Source organism: Ruditapes philippinarum, unplaced genomic scaffold, assembly GCF_026571515.1.
Source record: "Ruditapes philippinarum isolate M1 unplaced genomic scaffold, ASM2657151v2 ctg1335_1_1_1_1, whole genome shotgun sequence".
Lineage (NCBI taxonomy): Eukaryota > Metazoa > Mollusca > Bivalvia > Venerida > Veneridae > Ruditapes > Ruditapes philippinarum.
In genome coordinates, this window is record NW_026867067.1 from 179,889 (window position 1) to 199,337 (window position 19,449).

The following is a 19,449-nucleotide window of genomic DNA, read 5'->3' on the forward strand; positions in this document are numbered from 1 at the left end:
TTTTTTAAAAAAAAAATTTTTTTTGGCCCAAATCATTTATAACGGGGAAAAAATAACCCCTTTGTTTGGTCAATGATACAAATTTTTTTTTAAAGAATTTATAGTGTTTTAAAGTAAAAGTTTTTACCACTAAATAACAGGGGGCAAAGGGCAGCATGTTTTCATTTTTGCAGTCTGACCAGATTCCCCCATTTTTCAATACTCATTTTGGTTTTTTTCTTTTAAACTGACATCCCTTTAAACAACTAAATTTAACTTTTTCCCAAAATTGGGAAAACAGGGGGGAAGTTCATTAAAAACAGGGTTTAGAGGGGGAATATTTTTGGGGATACCCAACCCCTTAAAATTAGATAAAAATAAATTTTATATTTATGTAAAAATTAATCAACAATACAAAATTTGGAAAAGTCTTGGGTTTTTTATAACCAAAAAGGGTCCTTACCCTCAGCCAAAGCATTTCCCCGCAAATAAAAGAAAAGGAAAAAACTAAAATTTCCTGTCCCTTTTTTTTTTTGGTTTTTTTGGGGTTTTACGTTTGCAACCCACACAGTAATAGGGTTTTATGGCGACTGGGGGAGGAAAAGGGATCGGTGGCCCCTTTCCCCGGGATTAATTCCAAAATGTAACCCCTGGTAAAAAGTTATTTTGCATTTCGGCTGGTTCTTTGTTAGATTATCAAAGTTTTGTATACAGAAACAACCAGCACTCATCACTTGGATGCCTTTGTGTAAATAAAAGAATATTGGAATTTTGTTTGGTTTTTACACCAATTTCAACACATATTTTTGCTCATGTATCTGCGGTTGGTCCATGGCTTTCATTGATAACTTAATCAGTGGATACCAATTTCTCAGCAAGTAGCCAATACTACTACTTATGCCACATGATTCCTTTATCAGCAGTAGCATTAAAAGTTGATCTTAAGACTTCATGTATATGATCAGTTGTTGTGGAGAAAATTCGCCACGATGGAGAATTTAACCAGTGACCACTAAATTACATCGCCGATGCTCTTCCTATTGAGCGAAGCAGACGAACTACAGAAGACTGAAATGGCCTCTGCATAGATGGTAATGCAAGGGATAGAATAGAATATAATAGAATGGAAGAGAATAGAATAGAACAGTATAGAAATAATATAAATCTATTTCCAATTATGAGCCTTTTCAGGCAACAATAATAATATTGTACATTAATCTATAGTTGAAAACAGGTGAAAACAACACTGTGCATCCAATTTTTAGATCTGATTCTACAAAAGGAACAGAAATAAGGGAGACAAAAAAACAGCGAGAAGAAAAACAATAAGCCTGATATTTTGTCAAAGGAAAATTTTAATTTTTCACAAAATCACTGATTTACTTTATTATTGGCAACAGGTGAGAACAAAAATGTTCATCCATTTTTAGATTAATTCCACAAAAGGAACAGAAATAGGAAAACCAGGAATAGATAAATCAATAAGTCACAGTTTCATCACCTTTCTGAAATTAGTGAGAGATCTTGCTGATATAAATCAATTCTTCCATCTAGTGTCATCAAACAAAACGTGTTAGTCCTAACAAAATTTGTGACTTTTTTCTCTCCATTAAAAAGAAGCAAAACATCATAATTATGATATATTTTCACATTAACGCTGCCCTTGTTAATTTGATGTGCAAGCATCAAAAATACAAAGGCTATGAAAACTCTAGGTCTGCAGGTATGCAATTCCAGGTATTTATAAATGTTGGTAGGTATTCATTTCATAAAACGAAAAAAAAATGTTGTTTTTATTTGTCTTTCTTCATTTGCATTTTGTTCTTTTTTGCCATTTTTTGATTAAATTTCAAAAAAGAAATATTTCGGTACCAGATATGTTGTTAATGAGTCGCAAGACTTATACACAAACAATTTTTTAGGGTAGGCCTTAATACAGTATGATTAAAATGACCATGAGCTTACAGCTAGCAACTTGTTATTTATAATTAAAACCACATTTATCAGACATGTATAAATCTGGAATATCTAAGTTAAGCTGTTTACTGCTAGGCTTTACTGCTAAGCTTTATTTCTTGGCTTTACTGCTAGACTTAATTTACTCCTACAGATAGGTTTAACTGCTAAGCTTAGCAGCTAGGCTTTACTGCTAGATTTAATTTACTGCTGCAGATAAATTGAACTGCTAGGCTTAACTGCTAGATTTTACTGCTAGGTTTTACTGCAAGGCTTTACTGCTAGACTTCATACTGCTTTGTTTGTTTCATTTTACGCCTTTTCCCAAAAGTATTTCAGTCATATAGGCTTTACTGCTTTGCTTTACTCCGGAACAGTCATTACTTAGCCTTATGTTCAATTAGACATGATGCTTATCAACAGAATGCTGGGCTTTGTCAGTGAAATATAACCTATATCACTTACTGCGATTGTACCAATCATAGAAAAATTTTACTGAATATATATATTTTACAATCTATAATGTTGCCTTAAGTATAAAATCAAAATTCAAATATTAATTCTATGTGGTTATCTAGGCGCATAATAAAAAAAAATCTGACATTACTTTTAGTAAAGCTGCATGAAATATAAAATAAAATCATCTTATGTGCATATGGTCGGAATATATCTTACAATAGAACAATATTTATGATATTTCACTCAAACAACATAGTGCTTTATAGAGAAAATTTGAAAAAATGTTCACTTGTAATACGAAAAGTATCCAATATTACTTTTATTTCTTTTTATATTGTTGGGTTTTACGTTTCACCAACACAGTATAGGTCTTGGTCAGCACTGGTTGCATGGCTGCAATTGATTGCTGCACTATGAGGGGGGACATTTGTAATCCATGTGTCTAAAATAACAGACATTTCTTAAATATTAACATCAGAATACTAAAATGTAACTGTATATAATGGGCAGTTTTTGTGAGTTTTTTTTGATAAATAAAAAATACAGTTAAACTTTGCACAGTTACAGATAATTTTTCACCTTTAGGGTAAAAATCATTGAAATAAACTTTCTTAAATTTTTTTACGCAAAAATTTTTTTTCTCCCCCACAAAACAAAAATCACTTCAAAAAATCCTCCACATGACTTAAGAAAAACAAAATCAATATAAATAACGTAACATGAACAAAAACAACACTAGTTACAATTATCCCCCTTCTATATAAATTTATTTTCTTCCATACCTTATTATCAAAAGAACTAACCAAATAAAAAAACGACAAATCCAAACAGGTATATCTGTTTACACTACACATCTGATTTCCATTTTCTTTCCAATTATTTCCAGAAAAATATAAAGTACTTAAATATAGCACAAAAAGACAAAAACTTGATACCTGATCCTCCAACAGTTACTGAATGAAACGATATTGGAAGATATCAAAAATATCTCATCACAAAACTGTGAATTTTTAATCAACACTGGTCACCGTTGCACAGAACTGTTAAAGCTGCTTATACACTTGCTCATTATCCCTGTACATTTATATTCTCATTATCTTCTCTATGATAATTACCCTTTGTTAAACATGATTAATATCCGAGAAATGTACAAAAAAATATGTGATTACGAGTATTGAAAAATATCACATGCAATGCATAATCGTACGCATTTTATAGATGTGGACAAGTTCTAATCATAATAAAGGGTTAAATACACCTTTTTCGTGCGTTAAACATTCTTCAGAAGCACAAGGATGCATTTAATGCCTTGAGCCCATAGTGCAAGGGATTTACTTATCCTAGAGCTTCTTCATGTATTAATGCACAAAAAAAATTCCAAAAGTGTTATTCTTGCATAAAAGTATATACCTAATTTTGGAATTCTGCTTTTAGTCATTCGTTTTTCATAATTATAGAGAAATCATTTTGTCATGCTTTCCACATGCTTTTTCCTTGTCATTTGATAGTTAAGTTTCCATAATGAAACAACTGTGATGTCATTGCTTTAAGTTTTTACATGGTGCCCTAAGTTACGCATATTAAAAAAGATGAAACAAAGTGTGTGTGGTCACGTGAATCTACCCACTGATGTATGTGTTTTTCCCTGCATGCACAGCTTTTATACAAAAATTAATTTTCTTCTTCTTTTTTCTTTCTTTGTCAATTCATTGAATGAACAAGTTGTACTTTCAGATAAGCACCTAGGCCCCTTGTCCCTGGTGACCTTGACCTTTGACATTGAGAGCTCTTGTGGGTCTAGTGGGTAGAGATCAACAAAACACATGCAACTGTGCAGTGTTGGTGGCAGGACTTCCATGTTATGGTCATGGTCAAAGTTTTTTGACAAACAGACCAACAAACAAATAAGACATACTAGAAACAAAATGTTCTCTCAATTCATCAATCTAGGGCCATAAAAATAGCGTGTTGTAAAAAAACGAGGCAGGTAAAGCTTTAGTGGTATAACTGACATTTTTTACGGCTCCAGAGTTTGACCTCTGTAAATTTTACTAAAACTACTCACAAGTGTTTTGAATAAGTTTTTAAACACTGGGGATGGATCTGGTTTTTGATGCTTTAAATCGTATGCTTAAACAGCCAGTTGTTTGTGCTGGAATATAATGTGATAATTTCTGGGTAAGTGCATTGTACTATCTCCCAGATATTAAACCTACTAACACATCTGGACTGAGATGTAGATCTGATTTTCCAATGGCGATTATTTTCCATTGGCGACTATTTTCCATTGGCAACTATTTTCCATTGGGGACTATGAAATTACCATGAATTACTGTTTTCATACTCATTTTCATCAAATTATGATGTATTTTGGTACATATACCTGCAAATTAGTGTCCTTATAAATCTGATAATAAGAGCAATTTACTGAAATCAAATATCCATACAATTATATGCTATTTCTGGCTAAATATGCCATTTCGAGAACAAATATTTTTCTCTCTTTCATAAGGTTGTCTTTATGTGAAATAAGAAAAAAATTGTTCTGTTTAATCATGGAAGCAGAATGCATGCTTTTAAACTTATTTCATTTGCCTGCATATATAAAATTATGTAAATTACATGGATACAGACATTATAACTTTTAATACATATTTGATGTGACAATTTATTTTAAAGAAAAGTACTAATTCTCCTAACCATTCATCAGCCACAGTTAAGTTATCCATTTTTTTGATAGGGTTGAATGTTGCAGCAACACAGTATAGGTCATAGGGCAATTGTTCAGCTTTACTGGTGGAGGAATACCTCAGGTGCCCTTCCATGTAATATTTCAGGCAAGAACCGGCACCTGAATAGAACCATCAACATTCAGTAAGCTAGCTAGATAGCTTACTGATGTGAAAGAATCCAAAGTCCCTGTCAGGATTCCAACTCACCGCAATGAGGAGAAAGTGGTTTGAAGTCAACAACATTAACCATTCGACCATGGATGCCACTTTAGTTAACTGTTTAGTGCCTTTCTTCAAATCAGTAGTAACACGTACAGAATATTAGACAAAGTTAGAACTACACAATTCATTTTATAATAAAATGAGTCATAACTGCCGAACATAATTTTACTACAACACCATAGAAAAGAGACAACACACTGAGCTAGAAAATGAACCATTTCACACATTCAAATGGAAGTTCATCTAACTGACAGACTGATTATATACGTGTGATTCTGTATTACATAAATACAATAAGTAACACATATCTATATATGTGATTAATCTATAGTACTACCCAACATCAATATATTTCATTGATATACAAAAACATACTGTGCCCCACAAAATGCAATACATATACATCAACACCAGTTTTCCAATACAAAAATAATAATGTAAATGATGAAACTTGAAAAACACAGTATTTTATTATTTAACTTACTGAATGCAAAAACTGGTTGAAACATGTCTTTAAATGCAGGTAAGACTGGTTTCATCCAGACAGTCTGGCCCGTGTCAATACAGTTTACAGAACTCAACATGATGGGATTGAAAATATTTTTTAGAGATTTTTAAACCATTCCACATAAGACTAAACCAACAGCATGATGTGTGCACAATTTCAGATCATTCGCTCATTTTGTTTGTCCAGAATTATCATTCCTCTTGTGCAAAATTAAGCTACAAACAGCATAGAGAGCCGGGTCTACTAAACAGATGGCCGGGGGCCAAACTCAATACTGGGGGCAAATCTTATTTTTCAGATCAGAATTTAAGATGACCCGCTGGGGAAAAATGATTTCCTTTGCCAAAAATATAGAGCCCGGCAGCCCCTTTACTCTGTGCAGTTGACCAGGCCCTTTTCTGTTGGTAGATCAAAAATTTATATTTGACAAGTCTATAACAGAAATTCAGAAGCATAAGAGTTATTGTCATATCTTTTGGTTATGTTAATGTGTACTTCATTGACTTATTGAATACATTGATCTGTTACATCTTAGGTAAGACGCTGAAATTAGACCCTCGTAGCTCATTCCATTCACAACATATGATGCTTAGTACTAGTATATCAGGATATGAAATTATGCCAAATGGTGTGAAAAATCACACAATTAAAAGCAAACAAGTATAACACTTATAAAATGATAACTTGGCGGCAAACTATATCTTGTGATACAATAGTCTCACTCTGATACAAGAAAGTACGAGAGTTCTTTTTGTTTTACAGGGTATTCAACTCAATTTACAATTCCTTTCAACGTTATGTATCAAATTTCCTCCCCCCTCACTTCTTTTATTTTTTTGTATTATAACATATAATCTCATAAAAGCACATGTCCTAACAAATCCCCCCCCCACCCTTCCTTTATGACAAAGAAAAAGAAAAATAAGTTACGGTTACCATGACAATAGTATTTTATTGTAAATCCGAGGAAATTAGCACAATTTTAGCATGACTGGTGCTTTCAGTATACACTGTGTAAGCAACCCTGTGGTAAGTTACACAAAAATAATTAAAATTATTTTTAGTTTTGATGTTACTTAAAGTTACATTTAATAAATTTCATAAAAACAGAAATAGCGACATTTCATTAATGAATTGCGTTTCATATCGACTCCAGATCTTATTTTGGTGTCCAGACAACCAAAATGAGTTTTATAAGCATAAAAAATGGACAACCTCATTGTGGCGAAATCAGAAGTTGCCTGAGAAACTCCACCTTCAGATCATCCGTACATCAATATTAAATCAACAAACATGACTATAAGTAGCAGTCCTTATTTAACGGTATATTTCCCATTGTAATGGATGTTTTCATACAAATTTAATTTTTTTTTTATGAGATGATTACTTTTTACTGAACCTCAGGCCTAGTTAAGTTAAACGGTTAAAATGTGTTTGCACAAGAAAATCTCATATTTGTTGTGCTATAACACTGTGACGTAGTGCATACACAAGCTCATTATAATCTTCATTTGCATGTTAAATTTTGTATACGAACTTTAGTGTTACCGTGGGGTTTTCCCTTTAAAATCCTTATTTATGAACAATATTTGATGAGATTTACAACGATACTGTTAAAAAGGTTGATGAATCTGTAGAATGCTTGGCTTTTTAGGCCGATGGCAAAATATCTTTACATATTTATTTAATGTAGCTTTAACATACTTTTGTACTGTAATTAACACCCAAATCACCTTTTGGAAAATGTTACACCCCAAAGGTCATTTATAAGGGAATATACAGTAGACTGGTGTACAATGATGACAACAGCTGTTAGACAAACATTGTGCCAGAGTACTGTCTATGCTTAACTGTGAAACACGAGCTGAACAAGATATTTTCTAAGTTCACAAAGGGGAATAACTCACCAAGTCATAAAACATGCATAAGTTATGGTTCTTGAACAATGTTCTACAAATATACCCCTGAAGACAGGCGTTAAAATTCAAATATATATTTGTAGTACTTCTTGAAATAGAAATAACAAGCAAACCACAAAGGTCTTAAATTTACTAGCAATCCATGCTATAGCTTAAGGTCAAGGACAATGGTGCAGAAGTTTGATTTTTCAGATAAGTGTGAAAAATCAAAAGAATATCTTTGGTGCTTAAGCAGATACAGCACCAGTAATTTTAAATCAGTAACGCCAAATTTTTTTTTCTTCAAAACGACTTCGGGAATGTTTTCACAAGAGCATTTAACATGCTTTTACACTATGTTTGTATAACTCAAATTATGTCACATCAAAATATATGCAGGGCAGTACAGTACCAGTTTACAGAGTCACAAATCCACAACAGGTATGTGATAAACTAGAACAATGGACTAACAGCAAGTAACAACAATAACTCAAAACTCACATTTTTCGTTTTACGATTAAATTTAATATCAAACATGAACTTACTTGAATTGCTTCAGGGATATAAATGCTTGAGCTCTGTTTCCATAATATACATGACTAAAAGGACTGCAAGTAAAAAAGAATCCATATTACATAAAATAACAATTACTATTTCATGTAAACAAGTTCAGTGTGAAATATGTTTACCCTTAAAGCCGCATGCCTAGTGTTGAGCCAAAATGTTAGAAGAAAATCTACCTTGAAGAAAATGTACTAAGATTTGAAGAAAAGTTGAAAAATTCAAAAAATAACACGTTAAGTGCGATTAATGATCGATTTTGCAGTATTTATCACCGTATTTCTACTGCGTTACTAATTCAGTAAGGGCTATTTTTGCATATTTTGACCTCTTTTTGCTGGATTAAGTGCCATTTGCAGTGTCTAAATTACATTTACTTTCTTTATTCACTTGACATTAAATTTTATTTTTAAATACACTTTCAAAACTGTTATGACTAATAGCTTCCTACACAATCAGTCTGAATCAGATTAAAATAAATTCTGTATGAACCAATTTCTTCAATAAAAGTATTTTACCAAAAGAAGCTCTTTAACAATGACATATAAACTATATTCACTTCAAACTATTATTCATTTACATCTCTTTTTTTCTGACAGGGGAAGGGGTGTGTAGGGGCAGAAGAAATAATATAACAGCTGAAATTTGTATTTCTAACTCGAAAAAGGGCCTTAACTCTTTGTCAAAATGATAAAAATATAATGATGCTGTGGTTACTTACTCTTCTACAATAGCCAAAGAATAGGACATCACTGCCTCACTAAATTCCTCCCGCTTAAAATACTCATTCCCTATCTTCTTATAGTCTTCAGTATTCTTTAGCTTAAACAAATATTTAAATCATCTCATTAATTATGTTAATATATTCATACATTCATATTCACAATCATCGTAAAATAATCAATATACTGATTTTTCAATGTTTATTCATGAAGTACTCTATAGATTGGTTCAAATTGGTAACTCCATATTAAGATTTTATTCAAGAATAGTACAAATCAATATTGAGCTTAGCAGCAGAACAGAGAAGATATAGTATACAATATCTGAGATGATGAAATCAGCCAAGATATCTTTGACTTACCATCAGGTTGGTTGGTCTGAACTTCTTCTTTGTATCTTCAATGAAATCAATGGACCTCACACATTGAAATATGACATGTTCTCGATCTGTAATATAACAAAACATTTCAAAATTAGCCTGTATTGCTGAATTGTTCCAATTTTTTTTATAGCTCACAAAAATTTGTTGATTATTGTTTTCCCCTTTTCCGCTAAATTTGAGTTCAATTTCACAAGATTATCAAAACATCTACCACATTTATTTTGTCTTTGTAATGTCTGTAAGATAAAAAAAATCCATTTTATAGCCAGGAAAACCTAAGTTCTAGACTAACAAGATTTTTTTGCAATTTTCAAGAGCTTTAAAAAGACATATTAAAACAACATCTAAATTTGTGAGCCAAAGATGATCTCTACAAAGCAGATGTCAAAGGGTGTATAAATAGTTTAAAAGAGTAAAGTGTCATACAACAACACAAAATATTTTAACAAAATTCATCAGGCAAATTTAACTCAAATCCCCCACCCCACTCTATTATGTGTTATAGCAAGGGCATTGACAAAATCCAAAACCCAAAAGTTAGGGTGCAGATACAGGCAGCCAGATGTAAAATCCTTGCTAAATACCAAAGATCTACAAAATGGACATATACCCAATAAAATTATACTAATTGATCCAACAGAGAAGTGACAAAAGCAGGGTAAGAACTTATTTTCCTTTCTATCCCCCACTTTCCCTACTGCCCATGCAGGTTACAATGCCTGTATCATAAAGTAAGGTCAACTAATAATGTGGCTGAAATTAGATTTGCCAATTAAAGTACGAAAATACAGACAGAAAATATATGGTAAACTAGCACAACTTTTTGCCTTGTACACACAGTCAGGAAAGTTAATGAAAAGGATAGAGTGAAGTTAACTTAATTATCTTGAAAAACTTATATGTTAACGAGAAAAATACTTACATATTCGTATCACATAGAGAACTGCAAATTTTGCTGCTTTTTCCTTCCCATTAGATAGCTCATTTTTTAATATACTCCTCCTGAAAATATACATCATAATTTTACCTTCACATTGTTATTCACTGTAAACTTCAGGCAGACTGGTGTAAAAGACCACCTCAAAATAAAGACCACAGAAAAGAAAACTTTTACAAAAGGGTCAGGGTATATTAGTTTATACAGATTTTTGAGCCATTAATTTATGAGCTAAAGTTATTAAGCTAAATAATCCAATGAGCTTGGCAAGTAAATAATCAATTAGCGGTAAATAATCATATAATTATATTATAATTGACAAATGTATGAAAAAAATCAATATAAACAGCTGATCCAGGTAAATTGTCAAAATTCTTTTATACATATATACATATTAAGGAACATTATACTATAGCATTACTATATTTATAAGATCTATATCAGCTTTCATGAAGATAATATAAGTATGAGAGTTTTTTTTCCTTACCTAAAGCAATATATTGGAAAGATCCTGAAAATGATGGCAAGGGGAGGTAATAATGGCTCAATCAAGGGAGGTAATAATTGGTACTATTTGTTAAGCAAAAACTAATTCTAATAAGTAAAGCATAACTGCTACCTATAATTAAAATATATATACATGGATACTATTAAATGAGTTTATAAATTTTCATCAACAATGTTTTATAAGATTATACCATTGTCACAAATGACCAACATTGAAAGCATAGGTTATTGCATTTTTTTCTTTTTTGTTGGTCCTTTACATTTTAGTTCACGCATAACAAAATAATAGAATATTTTGCTTTGCTTTTTTTTATATATCAAAAGTCTGAGATCAAAGATAAATAACAAACAATAAATTCAGATTTTACAGAACGTATGTGGACACATTCTCGTTATTAGATTTGTAGAAAAATATCGGATTCCTAAGATCACTCCAAAATAACCATGGAAATAAAGTAAATTGTAAGTTTATATCTGTCAGGTTTTCTGGAAAAATACTTTTTGCTTATAAAAAAAGCAATAAATTACCTATAACATTGTATTTTAGTCATTGACTTATTTGGTATAAAAGCACCATGCCACCAGATTCAAGTTAAATTTTCGTGAAAATTTGAGAAAGTATTAAAAGAAGTGAATAAAGATAAATTTACACATTGTAAACAGTGCTTATATTCCACAAAATTACCAAAACGAGGTCAAAATATGCAAAATTAGCCTAAATACAGCAAAATCAGTCATTAATCACACATAACGTGTAAATTATTACTTAAATCTTGAATTTTTCCCTCTACTTAAAATCTTAGAACAATTTTCTCAAGTTTAAATTTATGCAAATATTTTGGCTAATTTGGAGGCATGCAACTTTAAATCGAAATTGTTGCCTTTCACATGAATTCAAACATTGAGGCTTTTTCAATTAGTCTTGATCTTAAAATGTTGTCCCCTGTTTCACCTTTCGAACTTGATTCCCCCTCTAAAGGAGCCTTGCTATTTTTACTTAATTATAAACATGATGAATATAACTGATTAAAGAAAGAGCTTAAGAGCTTACATAGTTTAATCAATGAGTTAGACAGTTTTGTAATTAATCCTGTAATTAACCCATACTTTGCTAGAATTACACAATGGGTTTGTACGGATTATGAATTTGGAACGGTCCATTGTTAACATTAGGGATTCTGATACCAAAATGTAAAGCTATTAAAGCTGCATGCCTCCAGATAAGTTAAAATATTTTAAGAAAATCTAACTTGAGAAAAATGTACTTAGATATTAAGAAAAGTAAAAAGATTTAAGATTTCAAGTAATATTTTACATGTTATGTGCAATTAATGACTGATTTTACAGTATTTATCACCATATTTCTACTGTGTTACTAATCCAATATCTTTACATATTTTGACCTCTTTTTGGTAACTTACATGTTTGGTCAGCATGGTTTGCAATCTGTTAAATAATATCTTTGTTCACTTCACAATATTTTACTTTTTAAATACATTTTCAAAATTTTCATGAAAAATTTGCATGAATCTGGAAGTATGCTGCTTTAAAGAATTTGAAAGTATTGATTAAAATGCAAAGATAATCACCCTGTACAGTATAGGTCATGTGGCAACAATCCAGCTTTATTGGTGGAGGAAGACCTCAGGTGCCCCTCCCTGCATTATTTCAGGCACAAATGTGCACCTGAGTAGAACCACCAACATTCAATAAGATGGCTGGAAAGCCTTCTCACATGAAAGAATCCAAAGTCCCTGTCAGGATTCAAACCGACAGTGGTGAGGGGCAAGTAGTTTGAAGCCAAGACCTTCACCACTCAGCCACAGACGTCCCTACTAATACTGTTATGACAGAGGCTGTTATGGCTAATTCTGTTATGGTCATATGGTGACCTATATTGTGGAGGAAGACCTAAGGTGCCCCTCTGTGTGTTATTCTGGGCCTAAACAGACACCTGATTGATACCTCCTGCATTTTGAATTAATCATGATATCAGTCCATAAGGATTGGTAGTGATTATCTCTAGGCTTGTTTGTTTGTTTGGAATCATATAGAAAATTGAAACATGTATATTGAATAGCCTTATAGGTCATTATTCTACCTTTATAGCCTTCGTTGCTATGGAAACCAGATTTTGTTGTTACAGAGACACATAATTGATATCATTATCTGTATCAAATGCTGTTCTGTAAATATTGTCAAATTAATTCTGAGACAACTATAAAGGCTGTCTTATAATTTAAAAGATAATGATGGGTGAATGGGTATAAGTATTTAAAATATTAATTCTTAATTAGTATGCACCATTCTGTTATCTTGTTTTTGTTGTTGTTTTTTTTTTGTTTTTTAAAAAACATAGTTTAAAATTATTAACAATGCCTTTCTTCGTTATTTTAAACTGCCATCAACAAAGAAGTGATTTGTAGGTTAATGAGTACATAAAAATACATGAAGTCAGGTCCCACAATTGAGTTTCTTAGAATAATAACAAGAGCTGTCCGTAAGACAGCGCGCTCGACTTTTTTAGTGCTTGCCTATAATACAAAACATTGACAGTTAAGGGCCATAATTCAAATAAAATCTTTGACAGAATTACCTTCTCCTGGACATGTTTGGGAATCATGATTGTAAACAAGTATTCCAACTTTCAAATTAATATCTCAAACAGTTCAGTCAAAAAGTGGACTGGTACTAAAAACTTAACCAAGATTCTAAGTCGATAAAAGGCCTTAATTTTTAAAACAAATCCTTGACAGAGTTACCTTCTCTTGCGTACAGATGGGGGTAATGATGTGAAATAGCATTAAAAGTTTCAAAGCAATATCTCAAAGGGTTAAGGCAATAAGTGGATTTTTACCCATATTCAATGTATTTTCTAAGTCAAAAAGGGGCATAATTCTGTCAAAAACCTTGACAGAGTTATGTCCTCTTGTCTGTTGATGAAGGTCGTGATGGTAAACAAGTATGGTCAGTTTCAAAGCAATACCTCCAATGGTTTTGAAATAAAGTGAGGTGGTACAAAAAACTTAACCAAGCTCAATACACTTTCTAAGTCAAAAAAGGGCCATAATTCTGTCAAAAACCTTGACAGAGTTATGTACTCTTGTCTGTAGATGGAGGTTATGATGGTGAACAAGTATGGTAAGTTTCAAAGCCATACTTGTAATACTTCTGAAATAAAGTGGGGTGGTACGAAAAACTTAACCAAGGTGTGACGCCAACGCCGACGCCGGGGCGAGTAGGATAGCTCCCCTTTTCATAGAAAAGTCGAGCTAAAAACTACAAACAAAATGAGGAAGAATTGTATGTAACACTTGACTGAAGGCCCACCAAGATCCAACATTGCTGTTAATTTTATAAAAAAAACACAACTTTTTGGGGGTATCCTGTTACAATAACCAAACACTCATTGGCTATATAGGCTAGCTGAACCAACTTTTGAGTCTTTTGCTTTTTAGCAATTTGTAGTTTTATGGTGATTGAATATTTTGAATGGAAGTCAAAATACTTCTTTGTAAATGTTTTGATATTTTTTATGACAAAATATTTCACATTCATTGCTATTTACTTCTAGTGATAGACATCTTATATGCTTTAAAACCATAAAACATAATTAGACAAATGTACACGCTTTCTAAAGAAAAATTAATTATAAATTTCTGATGCATGATATGGCTAGTAAAAAATAACATTAGAAAATATATTGGTCATTAAGTTGTATTTCTCATGAAAAACATGATGTCCAAAATTGGAAGCAAAAGCAATCAAAAATTTTCAAAATTTATAATCCAATTTATTGAGTAGGGATTTTTTTTTTTTGAAACCAAGTTTGTCACAATATGTAATGACAAAAGGACACAGAATGACTACCAATGAGGTATTAACATTTTGCCTCCTGGAACCCAAAGTAATAAGCCTTTGCCACCAGTAGAGTCAGGCAACGCTGCACATCCAAGCACTATACTATAAGTGTCGGTAACTCAATCTTTTGTATTTTCATGAAGAAATCCCTTTCACTCTTTTACTTGTGCTTATGCATCTTTCTAACTGAGAAATGCATTTTCATCTTCCTAATTAAGGTCCTGATAAATAAATGCTATAATCTGCACAAAACTTACCATAAATCTGAAATCTCCGTCACTTTATCAGCTTCAGTGATGGCCAGGTCAACATCTATTACTACACCGTCTTTGCAATCATCCAGTTTTTCAGCACAATCCAAACTCTTTGCTAAACGATTTCGGTCTCTCTGTAAATGTTCAAGTTATGATTAGTTTGATAAGTTTATTATTCAAATTCTATAAGGTCACATGGCACATGAGGATATACAACATATATATGTTCAAGTACATTCATACCATATCACAAGAACGTTTTTGTAACAGCAAATCACATGAATGTGATAAAACCAACCTTTGCAATCTCATTAAAATCATATTCGTATCCTAACTGGCGCTCCACTACTCTTCACTAGGTGGCAAAAATTAACGGAGCGAAAACGAGTCCATGGTCTGGTTTTAATGAGATTGCAATCTTAAATATATAAGTAAATTACATATAACATTCTAGAATTATTAATCAATGTTCAACACCATTCATGGATATTAATGAAAACACTTGTTCCTATTTTTCCAACACTTACGCACTGCAGACTCATATGCAGTAAATTGCATAGCACCTTAATAAAATACCTTGATTAGTACAGAAAAAGGTTTTTAAGAAATATGAACTCATCTCTTTTTACTCCAAAGATAAGAAGACTCACAAGATGTATCTGTACTTCTGAGACTACATGATCAACAAGGTCCAAGTTATCCCATTCCTGCCATTCTAGATAAGTTGACCGATGATCCCTGTAACTAAAAATTTATCTAAATATTGAAAAAGAAGAAACAAACAAGTTACAAATGCTAATTTACCATTTACCCACTTGGTCAGATCAAAGATGAAAACTAAAACAATTACTAGTCTGTTACTGCTAATTCAGAAATTATGTAATATTAGTGGTTGGGTCACAGACACTTGCAGAGAAATTGGTAATAACTGAAAAGTTATCCGGGTAGAGAAATTTGTAATTACTGAAAAGTTCTCCAGGAAGAAAAGGTTAGACAGAGTGATGCCAATATATGACCAAAAATGTGTTGAAATTGGCGTAAAAAAACAGACACATAGACAGACAGACTGAAAATTTACGTCTACCATTTAATTTTTACATGAAATACTGTTGAAAAAAAGGCGTAAAATGAAACAAACAAACAAACAAACAATAATTTTTACATTTCAGTAATTCATTAAAAATACCTTCTCTCATTAAGCAGCAGTTTAGCATTTAACAATGCTTTATTCCAAGCTGATGATATGATGTTGTTAACACCAAACAAGAAAGGTGCAAGGGAGAAAACTCTCATCCACAACTCCTGCTTTTCCAGATATTTATCTCCCTTTTTCAGCCAAGTATCAGCATATGTTAAACCTGTATAAGTAGAATGAAACTTATGTTAAGTGATGAAACTGGAAGTTTTAACATAAGACATAGTACAATTTACAATTTATACTATTAACTACATTGACAAAATCAGACTTCTTCCTTTTTCCAATTAAGAGTATGCTAAAGGAAGACTATTGATTGATTGCCTTATCTAAATTTTATGGGGAAAAAAACAAATTACCTGAAACAGTTCACAACCATGCAGTCTGAGGGGGCTCAATAATACTGTTGGCTGACAAACTTCAAATTTTTACCTTGATATCCCCAAAATTGGTAATGGCCAGTTGTTAACATGAAAGCTGGACAAGTCAGTTTCAGAATTCAACAGGTTACAAGTAATTGTATCACTGACCTTTCTGGGATTGTTCATTATCCTCACTGCTGTCATCTGATGATTCAACAAGATCGGGCAAATCTGAGTCTGACATTTTCTCCTTTTATTTTCTCAGTCTGAAAAAACAACGAAGATATTAATGTTTGCATTTGAACATTGACCTACAATTTCTCAGTCTAAAAAACAACGAAGATATTAATATTTGCATTTGAACATTGACCTACAAATAATATACAATCAGTTTATAAATAGCAGAAAAACATTTTCAGTAAAACTAAAAGCTAAAAATATTGTCTGACTAAAATGCAAGTAGAGTTATGAATTTGTTTGAGATTGAGCAAAAATGCATTGGAAGTGTGATAAGTTCTCATTAGTAGTATAAAGATTAGAGCTGTCATTGATTCAGTGCAATATACAATATACCAATATCGGATGACATCGATACACTGATATATCAATAAATACTCCAAATTTCTTGTATTTAATACTTTTTCATACCCATTTGAATGATTTTAGTAAAATATTTAAAAGATTCTGTTCATGCAATAGATTATGTTGTGTCCTGTTTCTAAATGACCTTTGCATGATTTTTTTTTCTGACCATATTTTGTCATCACTGCTATGGAATGTGTCCATTATGTAACAACAAATTAGTGTTAGACATGGCCACCTGTTTTTATATGTTTTTAGTGAATTTTAATAATTTATTGACAATAAAATAATTTCAAATTTTTCAAATGTGTATCGATTATTGATCAACAGAAAAATATTAACAATACATCGATATTGTCTCTATCGATGACAACTCTAATAAAGATATTTTAAACAGTTTATCATCGGAAGGGCACCGCACAGGGTGAATGCAATAGACAGTGCAAAACCAATGTGGAAGTTACTTTTTATAAAAATCAAAGTAAAAAATTGTATAAATTGATTTTTTCGTAATTTCAATTCAATTATTTGTCACCTCAAAATGATTTATTTATTATACATTTTATCAGTTTATAAATGTCTAAGACACAAATGTATTTATGGTCCTGTTCTGTTTGTTTGTTTATTTATCATACATTATTTCTAAAAATATCACTTTAAAGTGCGTCTTACTCAAAACAAAGATCCAAAAACATGTAAATTTATGTAAGCAAATTAGATTTATCATAATTATTTTACTCATCAGGTTTACAGTTACAGTACAGATGAAAACTAACTTCTATCTAAATATACTGAAAGAAAAAAGTTTAGCAAGTTTTTCACACCTATTATTTTTTCTTTTTGAGCTTTCGAATGAAGACGTTTTTATATGTAGACGTTTTTATATGTAAATGATGTACTTATCGATGCTCTTTACACATCTATTGTGTTTGTTCGAAAACCGTGTATTTTATCAGCGAAGCGTAAGAAACTCGAAAATCACGTGCAATGTAAGCACGGCAATTTCGGTAGCGTGTAGAGTCGAGTTATGTACCTCATTGTTTTGAGCTGTTACCACAAACAAAATAACCAGTTTAAAACTCGAAGAAATTCCAATGGGGAGTCGCCAAGGAATGACGTTAGAAGAACGTCAAAGAGCTGTAGGTATGCTCCACGCTGGTATGACGGCAAGAGCTGTCGCTCGGCATTTCAAACGCCATGAGTCTACAAATAGTCGCCTTAGAAACCGTCTGAGGCAAACAGGACAAGTCAATGACAGACCCAGATCAGGCAGACCACGGAAAACAACGCCACGCGAAGACCGTCACATCACCACGCTTTCTCGACGTAACCGGTTTATGTCCAGTGGGAAGATAGCCCGAGATCTCATGAATACTACTGGAACAAGGGTGTGCCTCAGAACTGTGAGAAATAGGTTTCGCGCGGGGGGTCACATGAGATACTGAACTCCTTGTGAATTTTGACGCCTTACCCCTAACGTCTTTCAGGCTGTAAAGTGAGCTAAGGCAACAGGGTTTTGACAATTTATTGTTACAAACTAATTGAAAACTAAATGCTTTATTGAATTATGTACTTGGTCTAAGTCAACTTGGTATAGTTTCAATAAACCAGTGAAATATTTCCGAACTTGCTAAACTTTTTTCTCTCAGTATAATTTGCTACCACTCTTCCTTATATTCATCAATTTATTCAAATCTAACATCATTCAAATATTTTTGTTGGACTATTATCTATATTCATGAGGCTGTAGTGTTATCGTGATAACCACTTTATCAAGTTGATACAGGAAACAAAATTTCACAAAGCGTATCGCGAATTCTAATGACATTTACAGCGAGAAAACAACCTTCAAGATTTAATTTACATAAACATTTATGTAACAAATGTAAATCTTTAAAAATATGTACAAACCACTTAGACTTCCGTTATATTATGGTCATAGCTTGTTTCGCTATTAAAGTAACAACACTTTATTTCGGAATTTCCGAAGTTTTCTGTAGCTTATGGTGCTAGACTGGTTTAATGTTTATACGAAATTAACCTAAAGATTATTATATACAGCAGTCAGGTACAGTCAAATACCGAAAATCTGACCAATGATGGATACAAAGTGTTTAAATGTGCTATTTGTCCTATTTTCCGGCATGATCCGAAATGTCCATCACATGGTCCGAAATGTCCAAATATTTGGCTCGAAATGTCCCGAAGGATAGAATAGATGGGTACTGAAAACGGGTTTGCCTAAAATACGAAAGTGAGATTTTTGACGAAAGTGAGCGAAAGTGACTTTAAAATTCAGCGATGCATAGAAAAATACGAAAGTAAAGTATT

The 19,449-nt window shown here is 32.1% G+C and overlaps 1 protein-coding gene across 1 annotated transcript in view; it reads right to left on the reverse strand.

The window, feature by feature from the left end:
- Positions 1 to 19,159, reverse strand: part of LOC132734710 (uncharacterized) — a 63,311-nt gene extending 44,152 nt beyond the window's left edge. Inside the window, exons 1-10 of the mRNA XM_060721504.1 lie at positions 19,030 to 19,159; positions 16,705 to 16,802; positions 16,166 to 16,337; positions 15,630 to 15,723; positions 14,983 to 15,113; positions 10,343 to 10,422; positions 9,400 to 9,485; positions 9,037 to 9,137; positions 8,300 to 8,362; positions 333 to 339 (exon numbers count right to left, since the gene is read on the reverse strand). Of these exons, the coding sequence (XP_060577487.1) occupies positions 333 to 339; positions 8,300 to 8,362; positions 9,037 to 9,137; positions 9,400 to 9,485; positions 10,343 to 10,422; positions 14,983 to 15,113; positions 15,630 to 15,723; positions 16,166 to 16,337; positions 16,705 to 16,780 (810 nt within the window). The 5' untranslated portion in view covers positions 16,781 to 16,802; positions 19,030 to 19,159. The remainder of the gene's footprint in view (positions 1 to 332; positions 340 to 8,299; positions 8,363 to 9,036; positions 9,138 to 9,399; positions 9,486 to 10,342; positions 10,423 to 14,982; positions 15,114 to 15,629; positions 15,724 to 16,165; positions 16,338 to 16,704; positions 16,803 to 19,029) is intronic.
- Between the last annotated feature and the right edge of the window lie 290 nt (positions 19,160 to 19,449).